The 13,136-nt window shown below is 48.5% G+C and overlaps 4 protein-coding genes and 1 non-coding gene across 5 annotated transcripts in view; 3 read left to right on the forward strand and 2 right to left on the reverse strand.

The window, feature by feature from the left end:
- Window positions 1-67: 67 nt before the first annotated feature.
- On the forward strand, window positions 68-1,935 carry ASPGLDRAFT_23024 (serine/threonine-protein kinase; the record flags this gene model as incomplete). The annotated part of the gene is made up of 3 exons (XM_022543240.1): window positions 68-508; window positions 571-815; window positions 867-1,935. The coding sequence occupies 3 exons, from the start codon at window positions 68-70 to the stop codon at window positions 1,933-1,935; spliced, it is 1,755 nt and encodes a 584-aa protein (XP_022403639.1).
- An 885-nt stretch (window positions 1,936-2,820) lies between these two features.
- On the reverse strand, window positions 2,821-4,898 carry ASPGLDRAFT_119962 (putative sugar transporter; the record flags this gene model as incomplete). Its single annotated transcript, XM_022540104.1, has 7 exons — window positions 2,821-3,371; window positions 3,425-3,855; window positions 3,907-4,056; window positions 4,115-4,332; window positions 4,381-4,393; window positions 4,443-4,542; window positions 4,610-4,898. The coding sequence occupies 7 exons, from the start codon at window positions 4,896-4,898 to the stop codon at window positions 2,821-2,823; spliced, it is 1,752 nt and encodes a 583-aa protein (XP_022403640.1).
- Window positions 4,899-9,350: 4,452 nt separating this feature from the next.
- On the reverse strand, window positions 9,351-9,422 carry ASPGLDRAFT_t50. Its single transcript has one exon. It is a non-coding gene; the product is annotated as a tRNA-Ala (tRNA).
- A 982-nt stretch (window positions 9,423-10,404) lies between these two features.
- Window positions 10,405-11,857, forward strand: ASPGLDRAFT_64259 (MCT family MFS transporter; the record flags this gene model as incomplete). The annotated part of the gene is made up of 2 exons (XM_022548750.1): window positions 10,405-11,633; window positions 11,692-11,857. The coding sequence occupies 2 exons, from the start codon at window positions 10,405-10,407 to the stop codon at window positions 11,855-11,857; spliced, it is 1,395 nt and encodes a 464-aa protein (XP_022403641.1).
- Window positions 11,858-12,494: 637 nt separating this feature from the next.
- ASPGLDRAFT_1110220 (putative extracellular threonine rich protein) overlaps window positions 12,495-13,136 on the forward strand; it is a 1,569-nt gene continuing 927 nt past the window's right edge. The window contains exon 1 of the mRNA XM_022539582.1: window positions 12,495-13,109. Coding sequence (XP_022403642.1) covers window positions 12,677-13,109 — 433 coding nt within the window. The 5' untranslated portion in view covers window positions 12,495-12,676. The remainder of the gene's footprint in view (window positions 13,110-13,136) is intronic.

The following is a 13,136-nucleotide window of genomic DNA, read 5'->3' on the forward strand; positions in this document are numbered from 1 at the left end:
AAAAAAAAAAAAAAAAAAAAAAAAAAAAAAAAATTCAAAAGAAAAAGAAAAAGAAAGAAAAGACACTATGAGCACTATACAAAGTCTCAAAAACTTCATACGTCATGGCAAACAGGCCCGTCTAGTGACGCCGCATGCCGAACCCACCACCAATGTCTCGCCCATCCACGCCCAACATCAGCGCCAGCCCCAGGGCGCCTCCGCCGCCGGCAACCTCGACGCTATCGACAGCAAACTCGGCAATAAACAAGATGCTGGTCACCAGAAATCCCCCGAGGGGCAGTCGCAGCACAAAAGCGCGCGGGAGGCCGAGATCGAAAAGATCGTCGCTGAGGAGAGACGGATCAGTTCGCAAATGCCCAAGTACCCGGGGCTAGAGCGCTGGGTTCTGCTTGAGAAGATGGGTGATGGCGCGTTTAGCAATGTCTATCGCGCCAAGGATGCGACTGGTCCTTATGATCAGGTGGCCATTAAGGTCGTTCGGAAATACGAAATGAACAGCACTCAGGTAGGTTCTTTTCCTTTCGTCGCCTGTTTTTGCGATGGTTCGCTAACTTGTTTGTTGGATAGCGCGCAAATATTCTCAAAGAAGTCCAGATCATGCGTCAAATCGACCATCCGAATGTTGTCAAACTCATTGATTTCTCCGAGGCTCGTCAATATTACTATATCATCCTCGAATTATGTCCTGGGGGCGAATTATTCCACCAGATCGTCCGCTTAACATACTTTAGCGAGGAACTCAGTCGCCATGTGATCCTACAAGTCGCAAAAGCTATCGAGTATCTACACGAGACCTCGGGTGTTGTTCATCGGTACGTTGCTCCCTCTGTTGTCAGATGTTGGTCGCATGCTAATCCGCGCAGTGATATTAAACCAGAAAACCTCCTCTTCTACCCCGTACCCTTTATCCCTAGCAAGCACCCTAAGCATGTCCAACCAGGCGACGAAGACAAGTTGGATGAAGGTGAATTCATTCAAGGAGTTGGATCGGGTGGTATTGGGACAATCAAGATCGCCGACTTTGGTCTCTCCAAGGTCATCTGGGATAACCAGACCATGACACCTTGTGGTACTGTTGGATATACTGCTCCAGAAATCGTCAAGGATGAACGGTATTCTAAGAGTGTCGATATGTGGGCCTTGGGCTGCGTTCTCTACACTCTTCTCTGTGGTTTCCCTCCTTTCTACGACGAGAGCATCCAAGTCCTCACTGAAAAGGTTGCCCGCGGGCAGTACATATTCCTGTCTCCCTGGTGGGACGAAATCTCCAAATCGGCCCAGGATCTCGTCTCTCACCTCCTGACGGTCGACCCGGAAAAGCGCTACACTATCAGAGAATTCCTGGACCACCCTTGGATTCGCGAGTCGAACGAGGAGACCCAGGCAGCCGCGGATGCTCCGCCCCTTGCAACTCCCAAACCACAGCAAACACCCACGGATCCTATGGCAGCAGAAACACCTTCGATCGTCGACCGTCCATTGGACTTCCGCTCGCCTGGTGCCATTAACCTGCGTGAGGTGTTCGATGTCGGGTACGCTGTACGTCGGGAAGAGGAAGAGAAGAAACGTCGCAGGAATTCCAAGCAAGCATACAAGGATCCTACTGCTCGCTTCCAATCTGCTCTAAACCCGCTCAACGAAGCCTCCGACGGCGAGGAAGAGGAACGAGTCACATATCAGCCCTTGGACAACCCGCCATCAAAGGTCCACAAATCCTCCCAATTGGCAAAAGACATGGCCTCGATGGAAGTCAAGTTACGATCAACAAACCTAGACGCCCACGCCAACCCACCAGCAGCACAAAAGTATCCCCGCAACAAAGCCGATATCGGAAAGAAGCCCGTTGCTCGGGGTCCTCGGGAGCCATTCGAGCTCAGTCTCAACAAGGCTACATTATTAGAGAAGAGAGGGCAGCGCCAACAAGCTGCTTAGTCTCTGTTCCTTCTATCTACTCTATTCCCCCCTCGTCCGTCTTCCGCCTGTTGCCCTTCTTTTGCCTCCATTGACGAGTTTGATGAGATGAAAGAAAGTACACGAATTTCTTTTCTTTTCCGCGTTCCTTTCACGTTCGGTTTCAATCTGGGATCGGGTCTTGTCTCTGGTTTGCATTAGCTTTTTTTTTTCTTTTTTCTTTTTGTTGGGATGATATCGTACCGGGATCTGATTTGATTTGGTTTAAGCATTACTTATGGGATTTCTCTTCTTCTTCTTCTTCTTCTTCTTCTTCTTTTTTTTTTTACGCTGGGTTCGCTTCTTTGCTATACTAGGTTTATACACGATTGTCCTACTTGTTTCGTTCTGTTCTGTTCTGCTCTGTTCTTCGGGTCAAGAGTTCTCTGATCTGGTATACATATGGGCAATTTCAGGTTGCATTTCTTGCTTGCTTGCTTGCTTGCATTCGTGGGCTTAGATTTCTTTGCTTGTACTAGTACGTAAATGGATGTTCTATACTCTCTCTCTCTCTCTCCTTATCGTTCATAAGTCAATATTCTACTTCGTAACGGTAATGTTTTTGAGTCGGAAATATTCATTTAGTAAGTATCCCATCCTTCCCTTTGCTACAGGGACTAGTATGTAGTAACAGTGAAGTAGAGCGAATATGTATTTACTAAACATGTACATACATTCATCCATTCATCATTCAAACAAGCAAGTCAAGAGAAAGAAAAAAAAAAGAGCAAACACGCCATGCCACATTTCTGGGGTATTCGTATGCTTCATGCCTTCAATATAAACAGCGAAAAGCAACAACAGACATTCTCCCCTTTCCACAAGATCCTTTTTCTCCCCCTCTCTTTTAAAGACACAACAAAGGGCTCAAAGAGTCTGCCTCCCCCTCGTCTCAATCGGAAAAAAGCACATCGCCACAAACGCAGCCAACATCAACGCCCCAGAGACATAAATCGGCACCTTCGGATCCGCATCACTCGCATAAATCGCCACAATCGGCGCACAAAGCCCCGCAATCCGATTCAAACAGCTCGCAATCCCGTTCCCCGTCCCTCGCACGGGTGCCGGAAACACCTCAGGCGTATACGCATACAACACCCCGTACGAGATATTTTGGAAAAACGCCTCGAGGCAGGAACAGACGAGTTGGGTGTTTGAGTCCGGGGCGGCCGTGAAGCAGAAAATGATTACGCCGGTGAGCATGGTGGAGATGGCCATTGTGCCTTTGCGGCCGATGTATTTGATTTCGACGGTGTAGCAGGCGAGGATGGAGCCGGGGACGCCGACGATGGAGGTTATAGCGTAGTTGCGGTAGGTTATGTAGGTGGAGCTGGAGGCGGAGAAGTATTGGGGGAGGAAGGCGTTGAAGAGGGGGTAGGCCATGCCGATTGTTACCCAGCAGAACCAAATCAACGCGGCTATTCATGTTAGCATTCATCTAGGGCCAGTGGACGGAAGGGGAAGGGCGTACTGCAAAGTCCAAGCCTCTTGGTAGCAAAAAGAGGCGCAATCCGTTGAAACGAGAACTTGGAAATCGTCCGCTTGACAATCTCCATGTATGACAGTTTCGGGCTCTCCACCTCCTCCTGACGACCACCAATTTCGTTAATAACATCCACCGTAAGCCACGTAGTCTTCTTGTTCCTGTACGCAATACCCTGCACCGCGGCCACGGCTTCATCCTGACGACCCCGCGAAAGCAAAAACCTGGGCGACTCATAAAGGTGGAAGAGGAAGAAACGACCGAGGAACATAACGAAGGTGATTGCACCTAGGGTGAGGATTAGGTATCGCCAGCCCATATTGTCTTCCTTTTTGCAGCAGGCTTCGCCAGGAGCCACTAGGGCGCAGCTATCTTCTGGTGCACAGGAGTAGTTTGGGACTAAGCCCCATGCCACGACACTATCATCATTAGCATATTTCTTTTTATTGCCCTGTGAATTTTGGACATACCTTGCAATCAGGTTACCAATCGGCCACCACACACTTAGCATGGTCAAGAGGTTTCCAGAAGCAAATGGGAGGAACTCCAAGAAGAGCGCTCCATCCACAGGCAGGTTACCACCAACACCAAGGCCGAGACAGGCGTAGAGGGCAGATGTTCTATCCATGTTAGTCTCAAGCAAGCCAAAGGAAAGTTATTCTTGTTGAGTAAACATACCCAACCCAGTTAGGCCCACCTCCGGCAGCCAAACCAAACACTCCACTGATAAGAAGAGTCAAGTTAAAGGCCGGCCGCCGTCCGATCACATCAGACGCAATACCCCAAAACGAGGCACCGATACAGAGACCCAAGAACAGGGCACAAGTCGAGAAACGAACTCGATTATCTGAGACGCCAAACTCCGCAGAGAGTTGGGTTAATGTTAGGGCAATTCCCTACACGTGATTAGTTTCATCAACTCATTATCCTAGAGTGCTGCATACCTGTAGCCATAGGCTAGAAGATGTTAGATTCGACTTATCACTTCTGAGATAAAGGTACTCACTTGTCTGCTAACCAACCGCACCCACACAACGCAAATAACTCCCATTGATAACGGCCCATCCCAATATCTGAGATCGCTCTGTTGATTACTTTTGCTTTTCCTGTATTAGTGTTAACATCAGAGCCCGCTTAGCCGAACAAATTGTCTCCTCCCCAGACACAACATACGGTCATAGGTAGAGTCATGGCCCGAGGTAGAAATATCCGACTCGACCTCAGCTCTGAGAGCATCAATAGTCAAGGGACCGCCTACGGGCACAAGACCAACACCATTTTCTGATCTATCCAGGCTTCTACCATCCGATTTCTCATCCGGGTTGGGCTTCTTCTCTGGGTCTGTCGAAAACGGTGGCAGAGGAGAGGATGAGCGCTCAGGGAAAGACGGGGCGAGGGGCACCACGACTCCGGGAAAATTTGAGTGCTCTTGTCGCTTGAAGGGATTGACAATCAACGGCATCGTGACGGTGGGCTGGAATTGTCGCTAGGGAAGAACGGCGGAGAAACGAGGGCTGATTGGGAAGACGCGATTGGGAAACCAGACAAATCGCACTGGCGTTATTCTCTTCGAAATATCGGTTCGTGAATCTGAGTAGGTCAATCGTAGGCTTTGCGTGTGGGCTAATTTCTACTAGAAATCGGCTTTCGAATTGGCGCAATCGGAACAGATGCTATAGAACCCTAGATTGTGAGAACGGACGGACTGCGCCGATTGCTGCAAAGGGCCAAATGACGGGTGCAATGACTGTTGAAATCGGGGCTTGCTGCAAAACCGTTGAACTTGCGCGACGGGACTCGAGCTCGAATACCGGGGAAGCGGTTCGATTGTCGCACAGGGCTGGCACTCGGATGCAGGGTCTGGAATCGATAATGGCGCACGGGAATTCGGGCTGGTGATCTAAGAGACCGTTGCTTCTGGTGTTGCTGTTGTCGCTGGCGATGCTGCTACTTGTCGTACGGTTTGAGAAGTGACGGAGAGGTTTCCTGTTAAATCAAATGAAATGAAGAGGGAAAAAAAAAAAAAAAAAAAAAAAAAAAAAAAAAGTATGTATCGAGGACAGAAAAGACACTGAGAACAGGCTCAGCGATGATCCAAAATAATGTAGTCGAATTGGAAAGGACGATATATGGCCAGAGGACGAAAGTAGAAAGAACAGTGGGAAGAGCTCAAGCAGCTTCACACCGTCGTCAATCTGAGCTGGAAGAGGGAGGGAAAAGGAAAAGTGATGACGAGGGAGAAGAGACGGAAAAGGCAAAAGAAAAAGAGAGGAAAGAGAGCGTATATAAGAGAGCAGCAGCAGTAGTATTCTAAGATTCACTCCTACTCCCGCTGCTTTTTTCTTTTCCCATTTGGGATTAGCGTCAGGCGGCTCAGAGATAGCTGTATCAATACGCCGTAATACTCAGTATCCACCAATCAAAGCGCAGACGGAGTTACTCCGTGGGAAACTAGCCTTGGCCTTATTCGGACTAGCCGCAATCGGATGTAAATTACGGTGCTGGTATTACAGTAACTGGATTTCCGTACGCAGACCTCATCCATGGACTCAGGCATCAACGAATTCGAACAGATAATGACTCTTATCCGGTTTCTGTTGGGCTGATATCATAGCACAAATAAACATACACACAGACACCTCCGATCCATTCAGGAATCAAAGAAAAAGAAAAGGTTATCATGAGTCCAAGCCCTCACCAGCCTTGATTGGTCGAGGAGAAATCCGCCGACTGCTTGGCCTGAGCGCCGCGTCTAATCTCCGCCCACTCAGGAAGGCGGTGGGCCCGGAGGGAGAGGCCTGCCGAATCAGGAGGGGCGGTGGGGGGACCCTGCATACTGCCGCTAATTCTGCAGAACTAGGCCAGAAACGTCACTAGCTATCTTGGCATGGCGTGCTTTATGTTGTCCGGTTCAGGTTGGATTCTTCCACAGTTACTGTCAATGTTACTCTGGGATATAACCATGTCAGCTGTCATGTACAATGATGTGATGGGAGACTTGTTGACCCTAAGATAACCTTCTAGAGACGACATCTACGGTACGAGGCTGCGATCAGCGGAACAATCCGTATATTTACTTTTTGCTAATTTCCTTCCTTCGGTTCGGTTTAAAATTGCCATCATTTTTGAGATCAAGAGTCCGTCAGTCTTGGCTCACATGCCGCACTCACTGTGAATGATGATGAATTATTCTGCAGCCATGATGTAGGACAGCTGGAGAAGCCTATGTTCGGTGCTAAGTCGGCCACGTTAGAAACATCCCTCTAACATCCGGAGTCTTTTTCAAGGCACTCTTGCCTCTGGTTCCTTTCTTTCGGTAATATCGTCTAATGTCCGCCAGATCTTGCAAAATTTCCAGATATAGATCATGCAAGGAGAAAGATTATGCAGACACAACGTGTCAACCATGTCAGCATAATGCCCACGTCTTTTCCGTCGAGTCGATGTAAAGCAAGGGGGTCCCAGATCTATGGATAATATCCACGGGTTAAAACTCGGGGAAACAACACGAGGAGCTTGACATGACACCGACATTCCATATGAATACCTCTTGAGAATCGATAGGTTCGTATAGCTGATTTGGAATCGCTCATGAATGCCCTTCATGCATCATTGGCAACCTCGTGTGCTGAAAGGGTCGAGTCCTAGAATAGCACAGGAGATTAGGGCTGGATGGTTAGTCTGGAGGTACGTACACCGACTTCCAGTCTAGACATCTCCGCGGGGTGATGCTTTCCTTTGCGAACATTGTAGGGAGTAGTAGGCGCTGGTATCTTGGAAAAGCCCACACGGGTCTGGAAAACACTTCTGGTCCACCTCCTTCAGCCGTGCCATAGTCTATGAACATTGGCCGGACCCTTCAAATGGCCTCTTCTGTAGTACATACCCTGCCAGCCACCTGACAACGCCGCATGTCACTACTAATTAACACCCGCTCTACGGCAAATAATCGAATCAGGTGTAGATAAACGACCAAATCGCGATAATCAGAACAAAAACGTAAGGATCCTACCAGATACGGGGAAATACCGACCTAACTGTAAGAGGGTATGATTGTCACCCCACTGTTTCCGCATCCGTTATATGTAGATCTCATGTGCGGGTAGCCAATCGGTGGGTCGGAGTTTTTTTCTGACTGTCATGTGGTTTTGTAACTTACCATTACCGTACTGTACATTATTCACGATCTCGATCTCAGGAATACTACTGTACATAGTTGCATTTGCATAAATGAGTGTTATGTTTATGCTGGCTGATCGAGTGTTCATTCTTCACTGTGTTTCTTCTGCATTGGTCCCAATGGTGTGTTGCGGCACGTGGCAGTCAAGATCGGAATGCGGGGGAGGGGAGCATAAAGAAAGAGAGGAAGTGATTTGTGGCTTTGCACGGGATATACTTTTGATCATCCAGTCTCCCTACGGAGTACTCCGTACGCATATGCGTGTTGTAGGCTGACTCGTAATGCCCGGATCCTGTACATAAATGCATCTATGTACATAGCACGAATCACTGTGTATGCACGCTCATTTAGCAAATACGGTATCAAATCACATACACTGTACACAAGAACCCTGATGTCTTGCTTCAGCCGCTAATATCGCCTGTATTGTAATACAGAGTAGCTACTGTGTAGCATATCAGGATACAGTCGGATTATGCTTATCAGCTCAGGGCAGCATCCTAACGCCGAACTACATGCACTATCCATATCCCTGTCGCTCTTAAGCCCTATTTAGTAAGCTTGAGGGTTTCCGTTCCTAGTATCTCGCATTGTCGGAAAAAAAATCCTAAAGGCATATGCATTGTGTTGAGTTCAACCTTTGACATCTTTTCCAAGCATCTATGCTTTAATTTTCCTGAATGGGTAATGCGATTCTGTTCTCATCTTTATTTATTACGACTCTCATATACATAAGGGATTGATAAGATATAGTGTATGTAAACTGTGTCGACGCCAAGAGTACTTGATATGGTATACACTTGAAATAATCGATCAGTGTTGACACAGGTAGGCATTGGTCGATTGCCCTGCGAGACTGTGACGAGCCGTACGTCCTCGGACCAGGGTCATCGCTACTACGGCAATTCGCCCGTCCATTGTTTGTAGTGATGACTGTCTTTGCTTTTTCCAGTAAATTCATACAGCCCATGTCATCACGCGCCCCTCGTCCTGGTCGATAAGAGATTCCGCTCGCGGGAGGAGCAGGGATTGGTTGTCCAGGTTTCCGTTGATGTCATTTCCAGGGTAAACGCTGCTCGTATACCGAATAGTTATTTTCGCTCCGTCAGGGATGCTTCTGGGGATCAGCTTTGGGAGTTGGCAGCTCCGTGTGTGTATTCGATTCCGTCAGGGATCTTTTCGCTGCTTATAGTAAAGGTACCCGGCGCCATGGGCTATGTATCTTCTTATATGGAGCCTTGGTATTGGTGCTGTGGGCCACTTACTGGGCATCTTGGTATTATAGTTCTTACTGTACTTGTATGTTAGCGTGGTATATTGTGGTTTGTATATATGGATTCCTGTTTCCCGGTGGCTTTCCGTGATATATCCATCTGTCGAGAGTGGTGTTGCTTGCTGTATTCCGGGATGCCGTTCGTATTGATTGTATTTTGGAGTTTCCCGACTCTTTGCCTTCGGGCATCTGTGGGATGACGCAGTTGTAATCGACATGGTTGTTGTCGGACTGTGCTGTCAGCATCCCGTTTATATATCTTATAGCATTCGAATAGACAGTAGCAAACAATAGTGCACAATTGCTCCTATATTATGCTCTGGAATATATTTTGACTGCACGCATTTAGCTCAGAGAGTATGATGTAGCTTCAAAAAAAAAAAAAAAAAAGAAAAAAGAAAAAAAAGGAAAGGAAAGAAAGAGGGGGGAGGGAGCGTACGAAAAATAAAAAAACAAAAAAATGGACTCGCGGGGAATCGAACCCCGGACCACCCCCATGCTAAGGGGGTATTATACCACTAAACCACAAGCCCATTTGATGATATATGGACTCACTATTATGTATCATATTCTAAATAGTGATATAATCATGCATAGCCCGTGATCAACAGCTATCCCTTGAATATCTCGAGCCTAACGACTTCGTTTTCCGTAGATATCCATCTGTCTTCTCGGGGAATTATATCTCTTGCTTCAAATGCAATCACCTATCACCCAAAACCCGGTGGGATCACCTCCAAACATGCTCGATAGTCTTCAGAATTTATCGACTCTACCCATGACAGACATGGAGGCATAGCCATGCCAGGCAGTCTGCCCAGAGCAGCTTGGGCCAAACGCACTAACAAGGTCATCTTCAGTCTGTTACTGCCTTAAGAGACAAATGTTATGTTCTCTGAACTCGTACAGAGTATCCATACTCATATGTTGACCAAGGGTGTCAACGAGCATGTTGCATCAAACATCGTTCCTAGGCTGAACAGAGTTTCTCGTCCTATCTTGTTCCTGTTGCCTACTCATGACTACTTTCTGCTAACAAAGAGACCGATGCCGAGTCATGTGATCGGAGAGATCACCGTTCTTTCCTGGTCGATGGCGGCAACATCGTGACTAAATGACAACGACATAACTATCCTACAATTGACCCTTTAAACCTCGTCTAGTGCTATTACCGAGAAGGAGCAAATTAGCCGATGAGGACCTTCTCTCCGCTCCGACAAGATTTTCTGCGGGTCTAAAGATCTCCGCTTAAAAGTCGGCCAGACCGCCGCCACTGATTTCTCTATATTTACGCTTGACGATTACCTCGTGCGAATCGATTTCCCTATGATTTTCTGTATTTGGGGAGGAAGGCAGACTATTTGTTAATCTATTCCGGACTATATTATGCAAACGAACGCCGCACTGCCCGAGCAGCAACGAGAACCATCCGCCGTTCCAACCGCGACTCCAGATCCATGGTCTGAAAAGCTATCGACCGGTGTGGCCCATGATAATACTGATCCAAGTGGAAGAATGGTAACTGATGCGGAGAAAAGAGTCGAACCGACAATTCAGTCCCACCATGACCAACCACCCGCACATGAAGCGCAGGCGCTCGAGGATGGTCTCCACAGGTCATCTGAAGAGTTCCCATCAGGCCATTCAGCTCGCAGCAACACATTGAGTCGGATGACAACAGATGCTGATGGCAACACATACCCCGAAGGTGGTATGGACGCATGGCTGGTGGTGTTTGGGTGTTTCATGGGCCTTTTTGGTTCTCTCGGTCTGGTCAACTCCATTGGTACTTTTCAAGCCTATATCGATGACCATCAACTCAAAGAGTACAGCTCCGGTACCAATGGGTGGATCTTTAGCATGTTCGCCTTCTTGTGCTTCTTCTGTGGCGTCCAAATAGGCCCGGTCTTTGACGCCAAGGGCCCGCGCTTTTTAGTTCTTGCAGGCTCGATCCTGATCATAGCGATGATGATCTCTATTGGTTTCTGTACTCAATACTGGCATTTTATGCTCTCCGTCGGCCTTGCAGGTGGCATGGGATCTTCCCTGATTTTCACGCCTGCTATATCTGCCGTGGGCCATTTCTTCAATGAAAAGCGAGGAATCGCGACAGGCCTTGCAGCGACTGGGGGCTCCGTTGGGGGGGTCATATTTCCCCTCGTTTTGCAGGATTTGTTCCCCAAAATTGGATTTGGGTGGGCAACTCGCGTGGTAGCATTGATTTGCTTGATCTCACTGATTGTGGCCTGCCTGTTGATTAAGTCTCGACTGCCTAAGAAGCCAGCATCCAAAGAGAATGTTCTACCCGACTTTCGCATTTTCAGGGAACCCAAGTTTGCCCTCACAACGGCTGGTGTATTCTTCGTCGAGTGGGGCCTTTTCATCCCCATTAGTTATATCTCTTCTTACGCCTTATCTCATGGTGTTTCAACCGAGTTGTCATATCAGATGCTTGCCATTCTCAACGCTGGCTCGTTCTTTGGAAGAGGGATTCCGGGATTTTTCGCCGACTATTTTGGGCGCTTCAATACTCTCATTGTCACAGTCGCCCTATGCCTTATTTGCTGTGCATGCCTGTGGCTTCCTGCTGGCGACAGCCTTCCGCTGATGATCGTGTATAGCGCCATTTTTGGCTTTGCCAGTGGTAGCAACATCAGTCTCACCCCGGTGTGCATCGGACAGCTCTGCAAAACGGAGCACTACGGCAGATACTACGCAACGTCGTACACTATCGTAAGCTTTGGGTAAGTTAAGCTTCTTTTTCTGCTGGGAAAAGGAATTGGAACTAATTGCCGAGAATAGAACTCTGACTGGCATTCCGATTGCTGGAGAGATCCTCGCCCGTTGTGATGGACAGTATTGGGGCCTTATTGCATTTACGACATGCTGCTACGCTGCAGGCCTTGCATGTGTCACTGCTGCGAAATTGATCCATGTTGGATGGCGTCGACCATGGGTCATTTACTGAACTGGGTTTTGAATAAACACCTCCCTTGGACGCCGACGCGTAACCCAGCTTTCTGTCAAAGCAATTTCTTGAAAGTTCGAATGATTTCAAAATGAAGCAAGCGCGCCAATTATGATTTACGGAGTACGACAAAGACGACCTAATAGATTAGAAGATCAAACGATAATTTTAGTCGATAATGTGTGGGAAGAAAACGACAAATGATGAGAGAATTAGACGCATTGGACATATACAACTACATTTAATCACATCTTTCTTTGCTCTCCTGTTCACTTCAATCACTCTTGCGAAGACTGCATCGCATTTTCGGCCCGTGCATCCGTTGTTCCTGGATTGCTACCACGGTAAACAGGGCTCGTCCACCGGAACGAAAGACATGACGGAAACAAACATATCACGAATGCGTCACGTTGGCTGTTCTCATAGGCCAATTGGTCTTTTCCCGCGAATTTGAGAAACCAGGGTTACCGGACAGCAATGAATTGACGCTTGTTGCCGAACCCATGTTCCCTACTCTCGTCGATGTTTGGTGGGAGGCTAGACCGCCACCGCCAGGCCATTGCAGCCCTTGGTTATGGATGTCAGAATAAGTCATGATACGCGTACATTGTCACCCGGTCTAGACAGAATTGAGTTTCCTGATGACATAGAGAAGCCATCATTCAGTTGAATTCGATGCCCTGATACATAAAACACCAATATTTCCGGTCTCGATCCCTTTCGCATTTCACCTTCCACCCTCAACCGAACCGAACCGAACCAAATACTGTGCAGTCCGAACACGACTCCCCTCAAACTGCATCAGCTTCTTCGACAAGAATGCGCCCTGTCAAGAATGGCCTGGCGTTGGCCATCACCCCTTGGGCTCTCGTCGCCGCCGTCCCCATGCCGGGAGGAGGAGGAACTCTCCCACCAAACCTAGTCAGCATCCTTACAAGATCCGGTGTCCACGTACCAACCGGCACGGGCGATTTCCCCGCCTTCCAATCCGATCTGTCGACCATGCTCGAATCCATCCCGACAGCAACTCACGGGGCTGTCCCGAGCCCGACGCATCCTGGTGGTGCCGGCGAGAGTCCTGGGACTAGCCCTGGTGGTGGTGGTGCTGGTCCAAGCGGCCCCGGAGAAACAGGTGGCCCTGGCGGAGGCACGCCCAGCGTCCCTGGAACGGGACCAACCGGTAGTCCGATCAGCCCAGGCGGTCCTGGCGGAGGCACTCCCAGCGGTCCTGGAGCATCTCCCACTCACCCTGGTGGTGGAGCCGGTGGCCCTGGAGGAG

This window comes from Aspergillus glaucus, assembly GCF_001890805.1.
Source record: "Aspergillus glaucus CBS 516.65 unplaced genomic scaffold ASPGLscaffold_4, whole genome shotgun sequence".
Lineage (NCBI taxonomy): Eukaryota > Fungi > Ascomycota > Eurotiomycetes > Eurotiales > Aspergillaceae > Aspergillus > Aspergillus glaucus.